The sequence below is a fragment of the Ammospiza nelsoni genome, chromosome 25 (genome assembly GCF_027579445.1).
Source record: "Ammospiza nelsoni isolate bAmmNel1 chromosome 25, bAmmNel1.pri, whole genome shotgun sequence".
Classification (NCBI taxonomy): domain Eukaryota; kingdom Metazoa; phylum Chordata; class Aves; order Passeriformes; family Passerellidae; genus Ammospiza; species Ammospiza nelsoni.
The window spans coordinates 2,254,028-2,277,730 of record NC_080657.1 but is presented as its reverse complement, the minus strand read 5'-3'; the positions used below and the strand labels follow the sequence as shown (position 1 = coordinate 2,277,730).

Genomic DNA, 23,703 nt, shown 5'->3' with positions numbered 1-23,703 from the left:
AATGACTTTTGAAGGGAGATTGATGCATTCCTATGATCCAAAAATCACATTTTAAATCACATCAAGATGCTTTAAATGCAGCTGAAAACAAAAGAACTCCAAGTCCAATCCAGGCACTTCAAAGTTAATAAACCCCAAATCCACCAGGCCCAGGATAAGCTGATTTTTTTTTCCTGATTTTTTTTCTGTTTTTTTTTTTTTTTTTTTTCTGTGTGCAGATAGTTGATTAAAGAAACAGATGTAGAAATTTGTATTCATAACCAGAATTAATTACTCTCCTCTTTCAGCATAGAGAATTCTTGGGAGCTGGAGTTTCATCTCCACATGAAAGGATTTTATTATTATTATTATTATTATTATGCAGCTTATCAAGGATGGGCAGCTTCATTTTCAACTCTGGGATCCATTTATTGCTCTGGAGTCACTGGGAGTGGAGCTGAGGGCAGGAAGGAAAACAGGAAAAGATTCCAGCACTGTGGGATCATCAATTTATTGAAATTTATTCTGTTTATTATTAAAATTGGTCCTGTGTTGGTCCCTGATATTTGAGGATTGAGGGCAAGGAAAGAAAAGGCATTATAGGAAATCATCCCAATATTGTGGAATCAAATCCTGAAATTTATTCTGTTTATTATTAAAATTTTAAAATTAAAGTTAACTGTGTTGGTCCCTGATTTTTGGGGACTGAGGGAAGGGAAGGAAAAGGGATAACAGGAAAAGATCCCAGCACTGTGGGATCATCAAATCCTGAAATTTATTCTGTTTATTATTAAAATTGCTCCTGTGGATGTTCCCTTGATATTTGGGGATTGAGGGAAGCAGGAAATCATCCCAATATTGTGGAATCAAATCCTGAAATTTATTCTGTTTATTATTAAAATTTTAAAATTAAAGTTAACTGTGTTGGTCCCTGATTTTTGGGGACTGAGGGAAGGGAAGGAAAAGGGATAACAGGAAAAGATCCCAGCACTGTGGGATCATCAAATCCTGAAATTTATTCTGTTTATTATTAAAATTGCTCCTGTGGATGTTCCCTTGATATTTGGGGATTGAGGGAAGCAGGAAATCATCCCAATATTGTGGAATCAAATCCTGAAATTTATTCTGTTTATTATTAAAATTTTAAAATTAAAATTAACTGTGTTGGTCCCTGATTTTTGGGGACTGAGGGCAGGGAAGGAAAAGGGATAACAGGAAAAGATCCCAATGCTGTGGAATCAAATCCTGAAATTTATTCTGTTTATTATTAAAATTGTTCCTGTATTGGTCTCTGATTTTTGGGAACTGAGGCAGGGAAGGAACAGAGATCACAGGAAAAGATCCCAACTCCGTGGAATCAAATCCTGAAATTTCTTCTGTTTATTATTAACATTTTAAAATTAAAATTAATTGTGTTGGTCCCTGAGGCAAGAAAGGAAAAGGGATAAAAGGAAATTATCCCAATGCTGGAATCATCAATTCTACAAAACACTGATTGTTTTAACGTTTTTTGACCTTTATTTTTAATTAAATATCAGTAAAAAGTCTCTCCAATCTCTCTGCAGAAAGATTTCAGGGTTCAGGAGCTGCCCTTGGCTCGGATTAAGAAGATCATGAAGCTGGATGAAGATGTGAAGGTATATTCAGGGTTTTTATCTGGAATTTATGATCCTGAAAAAAGGATTTATGATCCCTTTCCTGGATATTTTACCCTTTGTTCCTTGAGTTTCATTATTCTTCTCATTATTATTATTTTTAAAGTGTTTTTTAGCAAAATTCCCTTTGCCTTGTCTAATTAAACTGAGCTGGGAAAGCAGAAATATTTGAGATTTTGATTTTGATTTTGCAGTTTTATTTTCTTGTGATAAATACCACTTGAAGGGTATAATAAATACAAAAATAATTCTGGCTATTTCCTGTTTTCCCTAATGCTTAACTGTCTCCTCTCAAGTTCCTTCTTTGTTTTTCTCCTCTCTCACAAAGATTTAGAATTATTTTTATGCCACTTAATTCCATTTTTATGGAAAAAGAAAAATAATTCAGGTGGATAACCTGGGTTTGAGCCCAGTAGATTGACATCACTTTAATTTGTGCCATTTTTAAATTTTTTTTTTATGGAAAATTAGGCAGCAATTCAGGTGGATAACCTGGGTTTGATCCCAGTATTTGGGATTTTGATGACAAGGACACACAAATTGATGAAAACTCATCCCTGGTTTTTTATTTGGAAAACTGTCACTTAATTCCTGAGGGAAAAGAGAATTTTTTGTCTTTTTTTCTTTATTTTTTTTCCCCCTCAGTGTGACACCATCCTCCCGTCAGGACATCCCTTAATTTAAATGAGATCCTGAAAATTCTCTATTCAAACTCCCTGAGAAAGATTCCCAGATTCTGAGGGCCCAACTCAGTGTCTGAACCAGAGAAAAAAGCCAAATTTGTGATGATAAAAGGAAAAAATAAGATTTTAAGGCACAGTGAAAGAGCAGGGAAAGTCTCTGGCCTGTCTGGAATATTCCTATTTAAAGATTAATTAATAATCATTAATGCTAAGGCAGCTGATAACCAAACTGCTTCATTTGGGTTAAACTGGAGCCAGATGTTTTTTAAGAAAAAGGAAATTTGGTGGAAAAAAGACAAACAATTCTCTTTAGAGAATATTTTAGATACCCAGAAAAAATTTTAGATACCCAACTCTTCTTAACTCAGTCACACCTGAGGAAATCCTGAGGTAAAAACTCTCCTTTCATTTGAATTAAATTGGAGCCAGATATTTTTTAAAAAGGAAATTTGGTGAAAAAAATACAAACAATTCTCTTTAGAGAATATTTTAGGTACTGAAAACTCTTCCTCCATAATCTTAACTCAGTCACACCTGAGGAAATCCTGAGGTAAAAACTCCCCCTTCATTTAAGTTAAATTGGAGCCAGATATTTTTTAAGGAAGAGGAAATTTGATGGAAAAAATACAAACATTTCTCTTTAGAGAATATTTTAGATACCCGGAGAATAAACTGGAGCCAGATATTTTTTAAGAAAAGGAAATTTGGTGAAAAAAATACAAACATGTCTTTTAGAGAATATTTTAGATACCCAAAACTCTGCTTCCATAATCTTAACTCAGTCACACCCGAGGAAATCCTGAGGTAAAAATTCCCCCAAATTCCCATTGAACCACCCAATTTCCGCTCAGGCAATGCAATTCCTCTTTTTACCATTAGAATTGAGTGGTAAAATTGACAATAATGTGATTTTGTGGCAGATGATCAGTGCAGAAGCCCCTGTGCTGTTTGCAAAAGCTGCTCAGATTTTCATCACCGAGCTCACCCTGCGAGCCTGGATCCACACAGAGGACAACAAACGCAGGACCCTGCAGGTAAAGGAGCTCCCAAATCCCTTCCCCACTCCTTGTTTCCATGTTTTGTACTCAGAACTGCCCAGTTGAAAGAGTTTTTTTGTTAATTTAATTAAAATAAACCCGCCCAAACACAAATCTCCATCTCTCAGCTGATGGTGAACCTGCTGGCACAGCTGCAAGGTAAAGGAGCTCCTAAATCCCTTCCCCACTCCTTGTTTCCATGTTTTGTACACAGAACTGCCCAGTTGAAAGAGTTTTTTTTGTTAATTTAATTAAAATAAACCCACCCAAACACAAATCTCCATGTCTCAGCTGATGGTGAACCTGCTGGCACAGCTGCAGACCCTGCAAGGTAAAGGAGCTCCCAAATCCCTTCCCCACTCCTTGTTTCCATGTTTTGTACACAGAACTGCCCAGTTGAAAGAGTATTTTTGTTAATTTAATTAAAATAAACCCGCCCAAACACAAATCTCCATGTCTCAGCTGATAGTGACCTGCTGGAGCAGCTGCAGCTGTTGAATTTCTGGTTGATTTTTGTTGTTAGTTGTGAGCTAAATTTGTAGAGGTTCGCTTTGTGGTGATGGAAATGTGGAGGTGAAAATAAAAATGAAACAAAATACAAATTATTTGGTCTTGTAGAGACTCCATTTCCTCAATAATATCCATTGGGTCTTGTGGAGAATCTATTTCCTCAATAATACTCAATTTTTTAATGGTTGAATAGTAAAATGTAACTCTTAAAGAGTAAAATATAATTATTAAGGTCATTTTATGGAAAAAAAAGTGGAGGTTTTCACTTTTAGTCTTACATATTAAGCAGAATTACTGGAAAATGTAACAACCATTAATTCAGGTCAGGGAAAAATTTGGATATTCATGCCCACATCAGCTCTTCTGTCCCTGGGCAGGAATTGCTGATTTAGAGGCAGGCACCCATGACTGGGATCCATTAAACTGGGCTAAACTTGCTAAAAACCTTTTTTATTGCACATTTTAGTGGCTTTGCTCAGCACAAAACTGAATTTCCACCAGCTGGGACCTGCAGGAGACATTCCCCCCTTTTTCCCCTCAGCTTTAAACACCTCTAATTCCATTTATCCAGTGCCAAACCCTGAATTCCTCCAGGAGCTGAGGAAAGTTTTTCCTTTTGTTGTTGCAGAGGAATGACATTGCCATGGCAATCACCAAATTTGATCAGTTTGATTTCCTGATCGATATTGTCCCCAGGGATGAGCTGAAGCCTCCAAAAAGGCAGGTGAGAAACAAAAATTCTGCAATTTTTGTCCTTTCACCCTCTGATGAAAACAGAGGTGATCAAACAACACAGATTTAAACATGAGGTTTGTTCTTCTCTGTTTTATTTCCTCTGGTTTTCAGGTTCTTAAATTCTTTAATTTAATGTCTTTAAATTCTTTAATTTCATGGGTTTAAATTCTTTATTTCATGATTTAAAGTTCTTAAATTTCAAGCTCTTAAATTCTTTAATTTCATGGTTTTAAATTCTTTAATATCATGGTTTTAAATACTTTAATTTCAGGTTCTTAAATTCTTTAATTTCAAGTTTTTAAATTCTTTCAAGTTTTTAAATTCTTAAATTTTAGGTTCTTAAATTCTTAAATTTTAAGTTCTTAAATTCTTTAATTTCAAGTTTTTAAATTATTTATTGTCGTGTTTTTAAATTCTTCAGTTTAAAGAAGGTTCATAAGTTCTTTCATTTCAAGTTTTTAAATTCTTTCGTTTCAAGTTCTTAAATTTTTAAATTTCAGGTTCTTAAATTCTTAAATTTCATGGTTTTAAGTTATTTAAGTTCGTGTTCTTAAATTCTTTAATGTTATGTTTTTAAATTCTTTGACTTCAAGTTCTTAAATTCTTTAGTTTCAGATTCTTAGATTCTTTCAAGTTCTTAAATTCTTTAACGTCATGCTTTTAAATTCTTTAATTTAAAGAAGGTTATTTAATTTCAAATGTTTAAATTCTTTTGTTTCAAGTTTTCAAATTTTTAAATTTCAGGTTCTTAAATCCTTAAATTTCAGGTTCTTAAGTTCTTAAATAAAAATTAAATTCTTCAATAAAAATTGATAAATAAAACTAAAACCCACTGGGTTTTTATGGAAATAAAGATTTAGTGGAGACCACACCAGTCTGACCAACGACCCAAACCCACTCCTGAACAGTTCTGATCCCACATGGAGCCAGTGGGAAGGATTTTATTGGGGAAAAAAAATTAAATTTTGTACATTTTGGGTTGAAAAATCCCTTTCCTGCATGCTTTGGGGCAGTCAGTGCCTCTGTAAACATCCTTGACTGGAAGCTGGAAGGTTCTGGAAGGAGCTTTCAGTCGGATGTTTACAGCAGCAGGCTGCTGCTCTCAGCTGGGCTGCAGGGGTTCCTCACCCCCTTCCTGCACATTTCCCTGCTGGATAAAACCTCTGGGATCCCCTCAAGGTTTGGGGAATTCTGCTCCTTCAATAATTAAAAAAAAAAAAAAAAAAAAAATTATTGTTTAAACAACTCCTTTCTGCTGCTTCTGAAGGTTTGCAGTGTGGACAAATTTAAGTTGTCCCAAAAATCTGAGGGAGTTGGGACCTTGTGGAACAGCTTGGCTTGGAAGTTTGTTTCTAAAATTGAATTTTTTTCCCCTTTTCCACTCTAAATCCTGGCTAACACGGAAAATTCTGTCTGCTGTGTGTGTTCAGAGCAGCATTCCCATTTGGAGCTGGATTTTGGAGGCTGGTGCTGCTCCTGAGTGACAATAAAGGGAGGGAATAAAATCCACACCTCTTCTTTTGGGATGCTGCCCTGAGCTGGCTTTAAATTCCCATCCTGATTTCCAGAAGGTCTAGAAAATAAGGAAAACACTTTTCCATGTCCAAAAATCTGGGAGAATCCATCCTGGTGCTCCTGGGGTTAAAATCAGCATGCCAGGTGTGCTGGGAACTCAACATAAAATAGAAATACCTACAGAAATCCTCATTATTCCTCCCACACTCAATAATTTGGTGTTAATTAAAGGCAAAAACTTATTTTACAGTTGGAATCATTGAAATTTCCATTCTGGCATTGGAAATTTTGTTGAAAATAATGAAAACACTTTTCCATGTCCCAAAATCTGGGAGAATCCATCCTGCTGCTCCTGGGGTTAAAATCAGCATGCCAGGTGTGCTGGGAACTCAACATAAAATAGAAATATCGACAGAAATCCTCATGATTCCTCCCAAACTCATTAGTTTGGTGTTAATTAAAAGACAAAAACTTCTCTTACAGTTTGAACCACTGAAATTTCCATTCTGGCACTGGAAATCCACTTTATTTTTTTTTTTTTATTATCCTTGAGGTGCCTCATTCCTGCACTTTTGTATTTTTAGCAGGGAGAGCATTCCCTGTGTTTTCTCCTTGCTTGATTCCCATCAGGACCTTGTGATTACACAACATCCAAGCTCAGGAATCCAAGGAATTTTCCTGGAGCACCTGAGGAGTGTTTTCCAGTATCTGGGATAATTTCTGATCCATCCCAGCCAGGAAATCCTGGGAATTTTGGGTGGAAATGAGAAAGGAGGTTTGGGGAGATGTTCCTCAGCCATCTGTGATCACCAGGAATGCTTTTTCCAGCAGCAAAAGTTAAATGGAGAATGTAAAAATGCAGATTAGGAATTTACAAAGAAAATCCTGTGGAAAAGCTGGATTTATTTTAATTTTTTTTAATTTTTCCTGCTGTTACAATCTGTATTTATCTCTTCTTTGACAAAGCAGTGTTGGTTTTTGGAGGAGCTGGAAATAAAATCCTGATGTTGTGTTGCTCTGAGAGCTCCAGCTTGGAAATAAAAGATGTCAGATGCTGGGATAGGAGGAGTGGAAGCAAATTTGGATTTAAAGCCATTCCTGCAAACAGGATTGAGCATCCTGCAATAAATGCTCAGGGGAGTCTCAGTGGCCTTCATTATTCCAGGATTCAGCTGGAATTGGGCATTGGAGCTCTCCAGAAATAACCCAAGGACTGGGCTGAGAGCTGCCCTAGCTCTGCTTCATTGCACACCTGCCTGGTGAAAATATATTTGAATATATTGAATATTATTATTATTATTCCTTCCTTCAGAGGAATGGGAATAACAGGGAGCTGCAGGAGTAGGAAATGTTGTGTTTGGTTGTGATGATGTTTGCCCTCAGAGCCAGGCTCAAAGTTGGTCTTTTTTACAACCACCTGGGATCTGTTGAATTTTTGGGATTCTTCCTCTGGGGAACCTCCCAGGAGTAACTCCAGAGTTGTTCTGCTCTCCAAAAAACAACTTCTAAGCCAACAAACTCCTCAATCCAGCCTGCTGCTCACCCAGTTTAATGTGAATTTTCCTTTTCCTGCCCAGCTGGATCTACTGGAGGGGAATCCATGAGAAATTCAGGGATTCCAGCAGGCTGCTGGAGTGGGAATGTCCCATGTTGTAGCACCTCCTACACCCTCATATATTTGAATATATTGAATATTGAGTATTATTACTCCTTCCTTCAGAGGAATGGGAATAACAGGGAGCTGCAGGAGTAGGAAATGTTATATTTGGTTGTGATGATGTTTGCCCTCAGAGCCAGGCTCAAAGTTGGTCTTTTTTTACAACCAGCTGGGATCTGTTGAATTTTTGGGATTCTTCCTCTGGGGAACCTCCCAGGAGTAACTCCAGAGTTGTTCTGCTCTCCAAAAAACAGCTTCTAAACCAACAAACTCCTCAGTCCAGCCAGCTGCTCACCCAGTTTAATGTGAATTTTCCTTTCCTGCCCAGCTGGATCTACTGGAGAGGAAGCCTGAGAAATTCAGGGATTCCAGCAGGCTGCTGGAGTGGGAATGTCCCATGTTGTAGCACGTGTAAACATCCTACACTCTCATATATTTGAATATATTGAATATTGTTACTCCTTCCTTCAGAGGAATGGGAATAACAGGGAGCTGCAGGAGTAGGAAATGTTGTGTTTGGTGGTGCTTGTGATGATGTTTGCCCTCAGAGCCAGGCTCAAAGTTGGTCTTTTTTTACAACCAGCTGGGATCTGTTGAATTTTCGGGATTCTTACTCTGGGAAACCTCCAGAGTTGTTCTGCTCTCCAAAAAACAACTTCTAAGCCAACAAACTCCTCACTCCAGCCCGCTGCTCACCCAGTTTAATGTGAATTTTCCTTTTCCTGCCCAGCTGGATCTACTGGAGGGGAATCCATGAGAAATTCAGGGATTCCAGCAGGCTGCTGGAGTGGGAATGTCCCATGTTGTAGCACGTGTAAACATCCTACACTCTCAGCTGTGAACTCGAGGTGGCTGGGAGAGGATTGTTTACGCCTTCTGCCATGGAGTGAACATCTGGGAGCTGCATCTGCCCTCATCCAACTGCTCTGAGGAGCTCAGCAATTCTGATCCTGGAGTATTTGCATCCCAAAATCTCTGAATATCATGGGATATTGTTGATCATGAGGGGTTTGTCTCTGCTGAGGTGAAAGAAAGCAGAGGAAGGGAGGCAGAGCAGATCCTCTGGTTCTTCCCACAGCAGGGAATGTTTGTCAGCCTGGAAAAGCTGGGTTTAAATAAATAACTGCAGGCACAACAGTGAGCATCAAATCATGATTTTATTGACACCAGAGCTCGGTGAAAGGTGGGGAACGAGCTCAGGATGAAGGGTTGGGTGGCTCTGTCAGTTTTCCTGGGGTGTTTGCATGGAATTCACCCATGAGGAAGTTCCATGGCTTTCAGCTCTGGCAGTTTGATTCATTTCCTCCTCCACCTCAGCAGTGAGGTGCTGAGGGTTTTAAGGCTCATTATCCACACTTTATTGGGAACACTCCTGATTTCCACAGAGCTGAATAATGGAGCTTTTACCAGCTCACCCTGACTGTTGAAGTGTTCTGAGGGACTTTACTATTGGGGGGCTTCTATTCACTTTTATCTCATGGAACAAGGGTTCAAAACCCCAAATGAGGGAGGTGTTGAAGCTTCTTTGCCAGGGGATGTGTCTGGGGAGATGTTTGGCCATAGTGCAGGTGGGTGCCATGTTCCCCTACCCAGGAAGAGGTGCACCAAGCGCCTGATTTCCACAGAGCTCAACAATGGAGCTTTTACCAGCTCACCCTGACTTGTTTGAAGTGTTCTGAGGGAGATGTTGAAGCTCCTTTGCCAGGGGATGTGTCTGGTGTGATGTTTGGCTGTGGGGCAGGTGGGATCCATGTTCCTATCCCCATTCCTGGTGTTTCCCTGCAGGTGCAGCAGGCACCTGATTTCCACAGAGCTGAACAATGGAGCTTTTACCAGCTCACCTTGACTGGGTTGAAGCGTTCTGAGGGAGATGTTGAAGCTCCTTTACCAGGGGATGTGTTTGGGGGGGAAGTTTGGCCGTGGGTGCCATGTTCCCATGCCCTGTTTCCCTGCAGGAGGAGGTGTACCAGGGCACCTGATTTCCACAGAACTCAACAACCAAACTTTTACCAGCTTACCCTGACTTGTTTGAAGTGTTCTGAGGGAGATGCTGAAGCTGCTCCTTTGCCAGGGGATGTGTCTGGGGGGATGTTTGGCCATGTTCCCATTCCCTGTTTCCCTGCAGGAGGAGGTGCGCCAGGCCGTCACCCCGGCCGAGCCCGTGCAGTATTACTTCACCCTGGCCCAGCAGCCAGCAGCAGTGCAGGTGCAGGGCCAGCAGCAGGGCCAGCAGACCACCACGGCCACCACCACCATCCAACCGGGCCAGATCATCATTGCCCAGCCCCAGCAGGGCCAGGTGAGCCAGGCCTGAGAGAATCATCAGGGATGGATTGCTCAGGAACATCAGTGACAGTGAGGAAATCATGGGTTTAATCCTTGGGTTGGGTTGGGAGGGAAGGAACTGAAATCTCACCCTGGTCCAATCCTTGTCCTGCCTTACCTTGGACAACGTCAGCTCTCCTAAGCCAAATGTGGTTCCTGGTCCTGTTGCTGGGTCAGATCCTCCAGGACAGAGTCCTCGGGGTGGATTGCTCAGGAACATCAGTGGCAGCATGGAAATCATGGGTTTAATCCATGGGTTGGGAGGGAAGGAACTGAAATCTCACCCTGGTCTGTGATCAGGGACCCAAGTTGTTCAATCCTTGTCCTGCCTTACCTTGACCATTTCTGTGGGACAACCTCAGCTCTCCTGGGCCAAATGGAATTCCTGGTCCTGTTGCTGGGTCAGATCTTCTAGGAAAGTGCCTCACCCAGGCTCTGAGCTCCATCTGTGGTGGTTTAATCTGGGTCTAGGACAGGCCTGCCCTAACCCCAGCCCCAGTAGGGCCAAGCGAGCCAGGCCTGAGGGAAATCCTCAGGGATGGATTGCTCAGGAACATCAGTGACAGCATGGAAATCATGGGTTTAATCCTTCCAGGAGGGAAGGAACTGAAATCTCACCCTGTTCCATGATCAGGGACCTTCCAAGGTGTTCCAGGGATTGTCCCAAATTGTTCCAGTCCTTGTCCTGCCTTACCTTGGACATTTCTGTGGGACAACCTCAGCTCTCCTGGGCCAAATGGAATTCCTGGTCCTGTTCCTGGGTCAGATCTTCTAGGAAAGTGCCTCACCAAACTCTGAGCTCCATCTGTGGTGGTTTAATCCCCACAATTTATGGGTGTAGGACAGACCTTCCCCAACCCAGCAGCATCAGTGGGTGTAGGACAGGCCTGCCCCAACCCCAGCAATGAGCAGGCCCAGCTGAGCCAGGGGAGTCCTCAGGATTGCTCAGGAACATCAGTGACAGTAGGGAAATCGTGGGTTAAATCCATGGGTTGGGAGGGAAGGAACTGAAATCTCACCTGTTCCATGATCAAGGACCTTCCAGGGTGTTTGTTCTAGGGCCATCCCAAGTTGTTCCAATCCTGCCTTACCTTGGACATTTCTGTGGGACAGCCTCAGCTTTTCAGGGCCAAATGGGGTTCCTGGTCTGTTCCTGGGTCAGATCTTCTAGGAAAGTGCTTCACCCAGGCTCTGAGCTCCATCTGTGGTGTTTTAATCCCCACAGTTTATGGGTGTAGGACAGACCTTCCCCAACCCAGCAGCAATCAGTGGGTGTAGGACAGGCTCAGCCTACCCCAATCCTGACATATCACAGATTTCCCACCTCCTGATCCTCATCTTTGTTCATTTTTTGTGCAGACCACCCCTGTGACCATGCAGGTGGGAGAGGGGCAGCAAGTGCAGATTGTGCAGGCCCAGCCCCAGGGCCAGAGCCAGCAGGCTCAGAGCGGCACAGGACAAACCATGCAAGTGATGCAGCAAATCATCACCAACACGGGAGAAATCCAACAAATCCCGGTAAGATTTGGCCAGGAATAAAGGTGGAAAAGTCTCCCTGAGCAAATTTGTGAGCATGAGGCTTGTTTCTGTTTGCTTTGTTAACTGGCAGAGGAAGTTTGGATTGAGTGGTGTGGTTCCTGCACTTAGGAAAACCAACCAAGGGGGAAATAAATCTTCACTCATTTAATCCAGACTCATTGCCCACCCCAAACACCTTCCCCTGAGTGAAATAGTTGGGATTAGGAAGCAATAAATCAAATATTTCCTGGCTAAAACCTCAGTTCTTCACCACAGCCTGCTTTGAATAAATGAGAATTCATTTCTTTTGCCTTTACTTGGTTGTGCCTCTGCAATCTGAAATCGTGACCTGGTAGGCTGAGTTGGAAAGTTGCCATCTGGGAGTTATTAATAAACTTTGATGTTAAAAGAAATATTTCTCCAAAATATTTGGAGCTGGTAGGAGAAATGGCTTTGCAGAACCAGGAGATTTTTTCTGGTTCCTCACTTGTACATCAGCCTTAAAAATGAGATTTTGGGTGCCCAATGTAACCCAGACTTTCTGAAATGTGTCTTAAGTAAACACAGAAGTAAAAAAAAAACACATTAACTTAGAATTACAACAAAGCTGTGTCTTTTGGTTCCCAGCTGGAAAATACCACACCTTTTAGAGGAAAAAATAAATAAAAATCAGCCAGATCTGTGTTCCAAAGGTCATCCAGGGCCAGGCTTTGCACTTGGATTTCAGTTTTGCTGTGAAATTGGAGCTTTCACAGAGGTTTTGCCTTTCCAGCCTTGCTGAGCTTCCCTCTGTGGTCAGAGCATCTTGGAAAGGGTTTGGATTGGGGCAGTGCCAGATTTTTCCAGCTCTTTTCATCTCTTGACTCTTCAGCTGATTCCTGCTGCCTTGAGGTGTTGATCAGAAAGGAAGAAATTCCCAAATTGTCTTTTTTACTACAAGGAACTCTTTTTCTTCTCTTCATTTTCTTGTCCTTTTCTTTCTTTTCCTTTTCTTTTTTCTCTTCTTTTCCTTATGAAAATCTCTCTGAGAGCTTTGTTCCTCAAAGAATTATGGAAAATCTCCAGCGGATCCTCAGCAAGAAAAAAACAGCTCAGATTTATCTTCAGGAACTCCAGAAAGGGGCTTGGACATCTCTTGGGAGCAAGAATTCCTCACAAAGGAGCCAAAACCTCCTGAAGAAAATCCAGGGGGATCCTTTGGGAAGTGATGCTGTGGTTTTGGACAGACTGGAGGTGTTTTGGGGTCTGGTTTTGACCAAGAATTTGCTTTTTTCTCCCTCTTTCCTGGCATTGTGGGAGAACAGGGAGCTGTGGCTGCTCCCCAGGAGCTGCCAGGGGTTGGAGTTTGGAATCTTTTTGGGAATACCTGGATCTCTGACAGCTCCAAGACTGAATTTGGGATGGAATAATCCAAATTTCCAGCCACCCATCCAGCAGAAATCCTATTTGCCTGCAACCAAGAGGATTTTTCTATTGAAGAGCCACAGTTGGTGCTGAAGGAACTTCCAGCAAGTGAAATAAAATAAAACTTGGAGAAAAACTTGGATTTGGCTCCACAGAATTCCAGTCCTTGATCTGTTCTGCTCTTCCTGCTTTGCTTTTTTTTTTTTTTTTTTTTTCCTTTTATTTTTTTTCCTTTTATTTCCTTTCTCTTTTGGCACAATCAGAGCCATCTTCTGTCAGCTCTGTGCACTCTGAGGGCTCAGAATGAATCTTGGATCACCCAAACAGAGTTGGAAACTCTCCTGAAACTGGAATTACCTCTGGAATGTTGAGAGCATCTTACTCCTGATTTTCCACATGTTCCTGCTGCTGTGCACACTCCCTGCTGCTCTTTATTCCAGAAATAAAGTGGAAAAGTCAATTTTTAACAGAGAAAAACTGGAAGTGAATCCATCAATGAAGTGATAATTGTTTGGCCATATGAATTTTATGTTAAATTTGATCTTTGTCTTACCCAGGCCTCATTTTAGGCAGGTTCTTTAGAGTTTCCTCTCCTTGCTGAAAGAACTTTTCCCAAATCTCTTCCATCATTTAATGATGTAATTAAAACCTAATTCCCCCAGCATGGAAAACTTGATCTCCCTGCAGTTCTCAAGGCAGAAACAAAATTTTTATTGAATTTTATTGCTCAGGGGGAGTTTTATTTGCTCTTGAAATAATTTTGGAGCTTTCAGACACAAATGAAAGAGTTGGTGCCAGCACCATGTGCCAGGCACTTCTTTATCAGTCAGCAGTTTTTTAGAGTGTTCTGTGTGTTCTTTCTCTTAAAAAGAAAAAAAAAAAATTTTTTTGGTATAAAATTACCCTTAAAGCTGAATTTCAATGTTGTAAAGTTAAATAACAGAAGGAAAATCCAGCAGTGGTATCTGTGACATTTTTATTGCTCTCAGGTGTGTATTAACTCTATTTTCTTCATGTCCCACATTCCCAAGCATCCAAATTTAGGTGATTTAAGGAATAAATTTGGGGTTGAATCTCTCACACAAATCACAGACACCAAAAAGCTGAAACTTGTGCCAGGTGGGACTTGACAGGTGTGAGCAGAGAGCTGCTTGCAAAGGCTCCAGAAATGTCTTTGGGGTTTGAAATCTCTGCTGGCTTTGTTTGTGGGGAAAATTCCTGTTTATTCCTTAATTTTTGGCAGGATATGATTGATTGGGGTGCAGGATTTGATAAGGGGTGCAGGATTTGATAGGGGTGCAGGATTTGATAGGAGTGCAAGATATGTTAGGCCTTCAAAGCCTCCAAAAATATCTTTGGGGTTTGCCATCTCTGCTGGCTTTATTTATGGGGAAAATTCCTGTTTATTCTTTAATTTTTGGCAGGATATGATTGGTTGGGGTGCAAAATAAGATAGGAGTGCAGGATTTGATAGGGGTTCAAGATTTGATAGGGGTGCAGGATATGTTAGGCCTTCAAAGCCTCCAAAAATATTTCTGGTTTTTGCAATCTCTGTGGGGAAAATTCCTGTTTATTCCTTAGTTTTTGGGAGGATATGATTGATTGGGGTGCAAAATAAGATAGGGGTGCAGGATTTGATAAGGAGTGCAGGATTTGATAGGGATGCAGGATATGTTAGGCCTTCAAAGGCTCCAAAATATTTTTGGTTTCTGCAATCTCTGTGGGGAAAATTCCTGTTTATTCCTTAATTTTTGGGAGGATATGATTGATTGGGGTGCAAAATAAGATAGGGGTGCAGGATTTGATAGGGGTGCAGGATTTTATAGGGGTGCAGGATCTGATAGGGATGCAGGATTTGATAGGGGTGCAGGATCTGATAGGCCTTCAAAGCCTCCAAAAATATTTTTGTTTTTTGCAATCTCTGTGGGGAAAATTCCTGTTTATTCCTTAATTTTTGGGAGGATATGATTGATTGGGGTGCAAAATAAGATAGGGGTGCAGGATTTGATAGGGGTGCAGGATTTGATAAGGAGTGCAGGATTTGATAGGGATGCAGGATATGTTAGGCCTTCAAAGCCTCCAAAAATATTTTTGTTTTTTGCAATCTCTGTGGGGAAAATTCCTGTTTATTCCTTAATTTTTGGGAGGATATGATTGATTGGGGTGCAAAATAAGATAGGAGTGCAGGATTTGATGAGGAGTGCAGGATTTGATAGAGGTTCAGGATATGATTTAGTGTTTTCAGCTCCTAACAGTTGATGTGAAACGCTGCCTCAAAGGAGTAAAACTTAATCCTTGTAACCAAAATTGCTTCCAAATCCTTGAGAAACTGAGCCATTAATATGCTTTAGCTACTAACTGACCCTTCCCAGGCTGGAAAAAAAGGAGGAATGTGGTGCCTCAGGGATATCCAGGAGCTCTGTGCCCCTGGGGTTTTACCTTTGATTCAGAATTCCGTGGAGCTCCAGGGCAAAGCTCCCCAATAACTCCAGCTCCCGTGGTGGAATCGAGCAGGGAATTTTGCTGTGTGTTGAGGGTGCAGAGTGACCTGTTTCATTTTCTTTCCCTGCCCCCTCCACCTGTCTCCAGGTGCAGTTGAATGCTGGCCAGCTGCAGTATATCCGCTTAGCCCAACCCGTGTCAGGCACCCAGGTAGTCCAGGGGCAGATCCAGACGCTTGCAACCAATGCACAGCAGGTATGCACTCCACAGAGCTGCCCCCAAGGCTTCTTCCCCAGCTCCTGAAACACCTCTTGGGTTAGGATTCCTACTTTCTTTTCTTGTTTTTGTCAGAGTTTATTTTTTTTTTTAATTAAAAATGAAGGAGCGTAGCGGAAACCTCCTTTAGGTGTCGGTGAGAGGTGCATGCAGAGCTCGTTTGTGTGTGTGTGTGTGGCTCTGGGTGAAGCTCCTGCTGCTTTTGAGCTGCTTGCAGGTAACATTTTGGGCTTATCAACCTTTTCTTTCCTTCTCCTTCTTGCCTGGGTGAGGGAGGAGCCATGCAGGAAAGGCAGAAACGTCGGGAGCGGCGTTGAGGCTGAGGGATCCTTCCCAGCTGGAAAGTACCACACCTGCTAGAGGAAAAAAAAAAAAAAAAAAAATCTGGAGGCCACCTTCTCCTTGGGGGGAGCAGAGAGGACGTGGTTTTGGGGTCTAAAAGGACCTGGTTTGGGGTCTGGAAGGACCTGGTGTTGGTCTGGAAGGTGGTGTTTGGTCTGGAGGTGTCGTGGCTGCCGTTCCTCTCGTGGTTGGGGTGCTGGAAAAGTTGGCTGAGGTTAAAAACCTCTCCCCAGGCAGCAGCAGGATGGTGGTGGTGGGGTTGTGAGCCTCTGGGAAGGGCTGGCAGTGATCAGCTGCTCTTATCTCTGTAGATAACGCAGACAGAGGTGCAGCAGGGGCAGCAGCAGTTCAGCCAATTCACGGATGGACAGGTAAGAACTGGGGGGCACAAGGGGCTCAGGGTCCTAAATCCTCATTTTCTTCCTCAGAAAACACTGCTGGCCAGCAGCAGGGTAAGGGAATCTTGTGCCAGGTGGCACAAATCCACAATCCAGGTGGATTTTTAAAGTTCTGCTGCTTGTGCTCTGAATTAATCCAATCCCTGGCACTCTGGGTGAAATCCTAAATTCCTAATTCGGGAATAAAAGTTTTAACATCTGGATGTTGTATAAGTATCTTAAATCATGGAATGGTTTGGGTTGGAAGCACCTTAAAGCTCCAACCATGTGAGGGACACTTTCCACTGTCCCAGGGTGCCCCAAGCCCTGTCCAGCCTGGCCTTGGACTCTTCTCAGGTATCCTGGGACAGCCACAGCTGCTCTGGGAAATCCAGAGGGGCCCTGATGTGAGCCTGGGCATCAGGAATTCCCAGAAGGACTTTGCTGGGAATTAGCAGCAGATTTGGTGGCAGCTCATGGTGGGTTTGGGGTTTTGGGGACCAAATCTGGGGGGGTTCTGGGTGTGCTGAGCACTGACAGAGGTTCCTGTGTCCCCCTCTGTGCCTGCAGCAGCTGTACCAGATCCAGCAGGTGACAATGCCAGCGGGCCAGGACATCACCCAGCCCATGTTCATCCAGTCCACCAACCAGAGCTCGGACACCCAGGCCACACAGGTGACAGGGGACTGAGCAGGGATCTGGGGACAGTCCCCAAATCCAGCCCTGAACCTCTGCCAGACCCAGCAACACCCCTGGGACTGAGCCTGTGGCAGGCTCTGCCATCTCCACCTCTCTCTGCTGGCCTTGGGATTATCCAGAATATCCAGGATATCCAGCAGACTCTGCCAAGAATGCAATATTTTTATTTTCCAAACCAATCTTTGTGTATCCAGCTGCTTTTCCAAACCCTGGGAGAAGCCATCCGAAGGGATTTGGAGCATCTCATTGAACAAACGTGGGAAATGTTTTTATTTCTAGGAAAATCCTGAGGGTACTGCTCCTGTCAGAGCTCTATTCCTGCTGTTCTCTTTGTATTTTTTTCTCTAGGTTTGGTCCTCCCATCTCAGTGGGTTTTAGGGAATTTTTAGTGGGGGGGAGTGTGTGTGGTTTAGATTTTTCTCTCCTGCCTCCTTTTTTTGGAGCATTTGCTGTATGCAGGGAATAGGAGGAGGAGGAGGAATTGAAGTGAAACAAAATTAAAAAAAAAAACATTCCTTGTATTATGATTGTATTTTTTAAGAGCAAAAAAATCCTTGAATTTGGCCTCTGGATTCCAGAAGAACTGATGGAATCTGGACAAAACCCCAACCCTGCTGTTACCTGTTGTCCTGGCTTTGGTCCATGCATGTAATATAAGCTTCAAGAAAGGAAATAAATTTGCTTTTGTCAAATCCTTGTGTGCTGTTCATGAGCTGCTGGGCCTGAATCCCTGGGATTGTTACACCTCCAGTCCTTGGAGTTGTTACACCTTGAATCTCTGGGATTGTTACACCTTGAATCCCTGGGATTGTTACACCTTGAATCCCTGGGATTGTTACACCATGAATCCCTGGGATTGTTACACCTCAAATCCCTGGGATTGTTACACTTCAAATCCCTGGAGTTGTTACACCTCGAATCCCTGGGATTGTTACACCTTGAATCCCTGGGATTGTTACACCTTGAATCATTGGGATTGTTACACCTTGAATCCCTGGGATTGTTACACCTTGAATCCCTGGGATTGTTACACCCTGAATCCCTGGGATTGTTACACCTTGAATCTTTGGGATTGTTACACCTCAAATCCCTGGAGTTGTTACACCTTGAATCTTTGGGATTGTTACACCTTGAATCCCTGGGATTATTACACCTTGAATCTCTGGGGTTGTTACACCCTGAATCCCTGGGATTGTTACACCTTCAATCCCTGGGATTGTTACACCTTGAATCGCTGGGATTGTTACACCTTGAATCTCTGGGATTGTTACACCTTGAATCCCTGGGATTGTTACACCCTGAATCCTTGGAATTGTTACACCTTGAATCCCTGGGATTGTTACACCTCTAATCCTTGGAATTGTTACACCTTGAATCTCTGGGATTGTTACACCTCGAATCCCTGGGATTGTTACACCTTCAATCCCTGGAGTTGTTACACCTCAAATCCCTGGGATTATCACACCTTGAATTCCTGGGATTGTTACACCTTGAATCCCTGGGATTGTTACACCTGGAGCAGGGAAATCAGCCACAGGATGCCTGGACAGGGGCTTGGCTCAGAGCTCGGGTGATGTGAGGGGTTTGGGGGTAAATCTGTGACATTTGGCACAGTTGCCCCCCTTATCCTGTCCCATCACAGGTGTCCCCCTGTCCCTGGCACAGTTGTCCCTCTTGCCTAGGCAGAAGTGCCCCCTTTACCTGGCACATATGCCCAGCTTGGTGTGGCACACATGTCCCCCTTGTCCCAGCTCAGGTGTCCCCTTTTCCTGGCACAGGTGTCCCCCAGCTTGGGCAGAGGTGCCCCCTTTACCTGGCACATGTGCCCTCCTTGGTGTGGCACACATGTCCCCCTTGTCCCAGCACAGGTGTCCCCCTTACCTGGGCAGAGATGCCCCCTTCACCTGGCACAGGTGTCCCTGGTACAATTAACCCCATTTTCCTGGCACAGTTGTCCCAGCACAGGTTGTCCCTGGCTCAGGTGCCACCTTGTGCCACAGTTTTCCCCCTTTACCTGGCTCAGGTGCCACCCTTTACCTGGCACAGGTGCCACCTGGTGCCACAGTTTTCCCCCTTTACCTGGCACAGGTGTCCCTGGTACAATTAACTCCTTTTTCCTGGCACAGTTGTCCCAGCACAGTTTTCCCCCTTTACCTGGCTCAGGTGCCACCCTTTACCTGGCACAGGTGCCACCTGGTGCCACAGTTTTCCCCGTTTACCTGGCTCAGGTGTCCCCCTTACCCTGGCACAGGTGCCCCTTGCCAGGCTCAGCGGGAAGGGAAGCAAAGCCTCAGCCTTTGGCTCTCCTGGGGATATTTGTAAATATTTGTAAATATTTGTAAATATTTGTAAATGTCCCTTTTCCTGATTCCTGAAGGGTTTTTCCCGAATTTTCCAAGATTTTTGGGAGCAGCGGGGAGGGAAGGGAAGGGAAGGGAAGGGAAGGGAAGGGAAGGGAAGGGAAGGGAAGGGAAGGGAAGGGAAGGGAAGGGAAGGGAAGGGAAGGGAAGGGAAGGGAAGGGAAGGGAAGGGAAGGGAAGGGAAGGGAAGGGAAGGGAAGGGAAGGGAAGGGAAGGGAAGGGAAGTTTGCAGCTGTCGGAGCATCGCCGGTGTGTGGAGCAGAGCTGGGATGTGCCAGGCTGGAGCAGCATCCCCTGGGCTGGGAAAAGATGGATTTGGGGTGGAAAAAGAACTTTTCGGGAAAGCTCCGAGAGTGGGATCGGCCACGAGAGGGCTCCCGTGGGAAGGGCTGGAGCGGGACGGGACGGGGATGGGACAGCGGGGATGGGACAGTGGGATGGGACAGCGGGGATGGGACAGTGGGATGGGACAATGGGGATGGGACAGCGATGGGACAGCGGGGATGGGACAACCAGGATGGGGCAGGCGGGAGCTTGGAGCTGCCTTCCCTGGAACTGGCCGCTCAGAGGTCCCTCCTTTCCTTGGAACTTGAGAGTCCCTTTCCCTGGAATTGGAGGCTCACAGGTCCCTTTCCTGGAATTTGGGTGCTCGGAGGTCCCTTCTCCCGATATCTGCATCCCTGTGTCTGCTCCGGGCTGCTGCGGGAAGGGCTGGAGCGGGATGGGAGAGCCAGGATGGGGTTTTGCAAGTCCCTTTCCCTGGAATCTGGGGCTCGGAGGTCCTTTCCCTGAAATTGTGAACTTGGAAGTCCCTTTTCCTGGATTTGGGTGCTTGAGGATCCTTTCTCCCGGTATCTGCATCCCTGTCTCTGCTCCAGGCTGCTGCGGGAAGGGCTGGAGCGGGATGGGAGAGCCAGGACGGGGTTTTGGAGGTCCCTTTCCCTGGAATCTGGGGCTCGGAGGTCCTTTCCCTGAAACTGAGAGCTCGGAAGTCCCTTTTCCTGGATTTGGGGGCTCGGGGGTCCTTTCTCCCAACATTTGCATCCTTGTCTCTGCTCTGGGCTGGAGCGGGATGGGAGAGCCGGGATGGGAGAGCCGGGATGGGGTTTTGGATCTCTGATCCCACCAATCGGGGGCTGCCCCACCACCAGAGGAGATGAGTGACCTCCTGTGCCCCCCCAAACCCCTCTGGAAAAGCCTCCCTTGGGTTGGGAGAGCTGGGAATCCTCTTTGTGGGGATGGAGAGAGACCTGGGAGGCAGAGCTGGAGAGCGGAACCGGCGCTGCTCGCCTTTATCAGCCCCCTCAGGCTGCTGAGGAAAAGCTCTTTACTGGGTTTGCTGGAAATTGGTTAAATTTGAATGGGAATAAATCGTTTAAAGGACAGAAAACGGGAGGGAGATGCTGCTCCTCAAGGGAGTTTCCAGCTGTTGCATGAAGTGAATGAAATTCAGCTGGAAATAAAAAAATAAACCCTGTTGAGTGCTGAGGGATCAGAGGGGCTGGGGGCGGCCGGGATGATTATTTTAATTCCTGATTGTGTGGAATTGGGCAGGAAAAATGTGGTCATGGTCAGTAAAAACCTTCACGATCAGATACACAAAAATAGGGTTTGTTAAAGGCACAGAAACAGTTTCAGAATGGAATTTTCTCCTCGGACACAGATCAGGGCAGAGAGCTGAGTAATAAACATGGTGAGAGTGTGTATTTAAAAAACCTCATTATATAAGATGTGGATTTTAATATTGAAATAAACCTTAATGGGGCAAAAGTGATTTTTTTATTTAGGTGATAACAGAGGTAAAGCTCTGCCAGCCCTCCCAGAGGACACTGGGACGGGATGGGTGCTTTGGGGACAGCCAGCATGGTTTGTCACAGGGATTGGAACCCGGGGCATTGACAGGAGCCAGATCTTCCCTGCAAGGACTCACGGCTGCCTTTGATCCGCCGAGGGGACCTCGGTGACAAATGGGGCGCCCTGGGGTGACACAGAGGCAAACACGCGTCCCTCCAGAGAGGGATGGCACCCACGGAGGGGACACCAGCCCTTCTGTGTGTGACACAGTGAGTGCCACCTCTGCAGGGCAAGTGCGACAGAAGCAGAGCTGGTGACACCCCCAGGGAGCCGGGATGAAGCTGAGGAGGAGGAGGAGGAGGAGAAGGAGGAGGAGAAGGAAGAGGAGAAGGAGAAGGAGGAGGAGGAGGCAGCGCTTCCCTGCCAAACGGAGATCCCGTTTCTCCTGGGGGTGATGAGCTCAGCACCGGGCACTGCCACGCTCGGTTTGCTGCGGGTTTGGCTGCTGACAGCTGTCCCCTCCATGGGCTGCTGTCCCCTCCATGGGCTGCTGTCCCCTCCATGGGCTGCTGTCCCCCTCCCAAAGCTGCTGTCCCCTCCATGGGCTGCTGTCCCCCTCCCAAAGCTGCTGTCCCCTCCATGGCTGCTGTCCCCCCCCAAATCTGCCACCTCCGGCAGATTTTCCTTTTCCAAGGAAATCCCCCTGCCATGGAGGTCCTGTGGGTGCAGGACCCCCGAGGGACCCTGGAGCAGGGGACGGCGCTCCTGGTGAAGGTTCTGGAGTCTCCACCTGCAGCCAACGCCACCAAAGTCCCATTCCCTGGGGGATCGGCTCTGCCTCTTCTCCGCTCTGCTCCATCTCCGCAGCACCTGGCACGACCGGAGGGGTTTGGCCGGGAATTGTCCCAGTTCTGGCGAGCCCTTGGCTTCCTCATCCATCCTTCCTTCCTTCCTCACCTCCGAGCCCTGCCCTGTCCCCTCCCTGTTCCTCCTCGGCCGTGCCGCTGGAGCTGTCCCGGCCCGGGGACAACTCGGGGTGGCTTTGGGACAGAGCAGCCCCAGCTCCCTGCTCAGGATTCCCCATCCCGGGCTGTCCCAGGCTCTGCTTTGTCCCAGCGAGCCGTGCCAGGAGTTAATTACCCTGGGATGAGGCCAAGCCTCGGCTGGAGCAGGCGCTGCACAGCCCTCCCCTCTGTCACCGCTGTCACAGTGCTCCCCACACCGCGACAATGCCACCACTGCCACCCCCAGCCCGCTGTCCCCACTCTGCCCATCCCGGTCACCCTGCTCACAATGGATAAATCTTCTCCTCCACGGTGTCCCCTCCATATCCCCAACCCAAGGAGCCAAACTGGGGCTTTGTCCCTGTCCCCGTGTCCCCCTGAGGGGTCCCGGCTGTCCCTGGTGCCACATCCCCTGTCCCCAGCCCCGCAGCCCTGCCAGCTGCATTCCAAGGCTGCAAAACTTACTGGAAATCCTGTGGATGCAAATCCTGGCTGCTGCTCCGTGCCAGGAACTCGAGCTGCAATCCCGAGAGGGCAGCAGGCTCCAAGCACAGCGAGGCCTCCCCCTCGCCATTCCCGGCCTCTGGAATGCTCTTGAAAGTCTCCTCAGGGCTGGGGACACCAGTGGCTCTGTGGGACCCCAAAACCGAGCAGGTGTGGGGTAAAATCAGCAAATCCTGGGGTGCCTTCCCAAAATCTCCACCCATCTGAGGGATGGGTCGGTGCCATGTTGATTCAGACTGCCTGGCTCCATCCCAAACCCTCCCAGCTCCCAGATCCGTGGAGATTCCCAGGCTCTGTGCAGGTGACAAGGTGGGAATGGCACCTGCCCACCATGCGTGGTGACCCCCAGTGCCAGGAATAACCCAATTCCCACCTGCTCCTGGAACAACCAAGTCCTTTCCAGGTCACCTCAACCCTGTCCCCTCTGCAGCCCCGAGGTTTTAATCAATCCCAGGTGAAACCTAAACCTCCAGCGAGGAGGATGTGCTGCTCCAAAGGCAGCAGCGGGATGAAGGTCAGGGTGCTCCTGCTGGAGCAGGGCCAGACCAGCTGGGGATGCTCTGGGATGCAATTTTTGGGGGGATGCAGGATTTAGGGATGGATGGAGGGGAGAATTTCCTTTGGATTTCCAGCATTTCACTCTTATCCCGTCTGTGTGTGGGGTTTTTGTGGCATCCTTGGGGAGAATTGTGGGTTTTACAGCACCACTTCCTCCAGGTAAATAAAATTGTCTATTTATTGTGTGTGTGATTGCCCAGACCTCCCAAATCCCGCAGTGCTCATGAGGGCCCCGCGCTGTGCCAGGATCTCTGGCTGCCACTAAATAATTCACTGCCCAAAGCCCTGAATTCCAGCTCTGCTCCAGGAGGAGCTGGATGGGTGGGGTG

General features: G+C 45.7%; 1 protein-coding gene across 3 annotated transcripts in view; it reads left to right on the top strand.

The window, feature by feature from the left end:
* Window positions 1-17,846, top strand: part of NFYC (nuclear transcription factor Y subunit gamma) — a 30,545-nt gene extending 12,699 nt beyond the window's left edge. For 2 of the 3 annotated variants that reach the window (XM_059488896.1, XM_059488895.1), the window contains exons 3-10: window positions 1,545-1,616; window positions 3,238-3,351; window positions 4,493-4,588; window positions 9,897-10,070; window positions 11,456-11,614; window positions 15,608-15,715; window positions 16,390-16,449; window positions 17,026-17,846. In XM_059488896.1, the coding sequence (XP_059344879.1) occupies window positions 1,545-1,616; window positions 3,238-3,351; window positions 4,493-4,588; window positions 9,897-10,070; window positions 11,456-11,614; window positions 15,608-15,715; window positions 16,390-16,449; window positions 17,026-17,145 (903 nt within the window). In that variant the 3' untranslated portion in view covers window positions 17,146-17,846. The remainder of the gene's footprint in view (window positions 1-1,544; window positions 1,617-3,237; window positions 3,352-4,492; window positions 4,589-9,896; window positions 10,071-11,455; window positions 11,615-15,607; window positions 15,716-16,389; window positions 16,450-17,025) is intronic. The other variant, XM_059488897.1, reaches the window with a different exon arrangement.
* The last annotated feature ends 5,857 nt before the right edge of the window (window positions 17,847-23,703 follow it).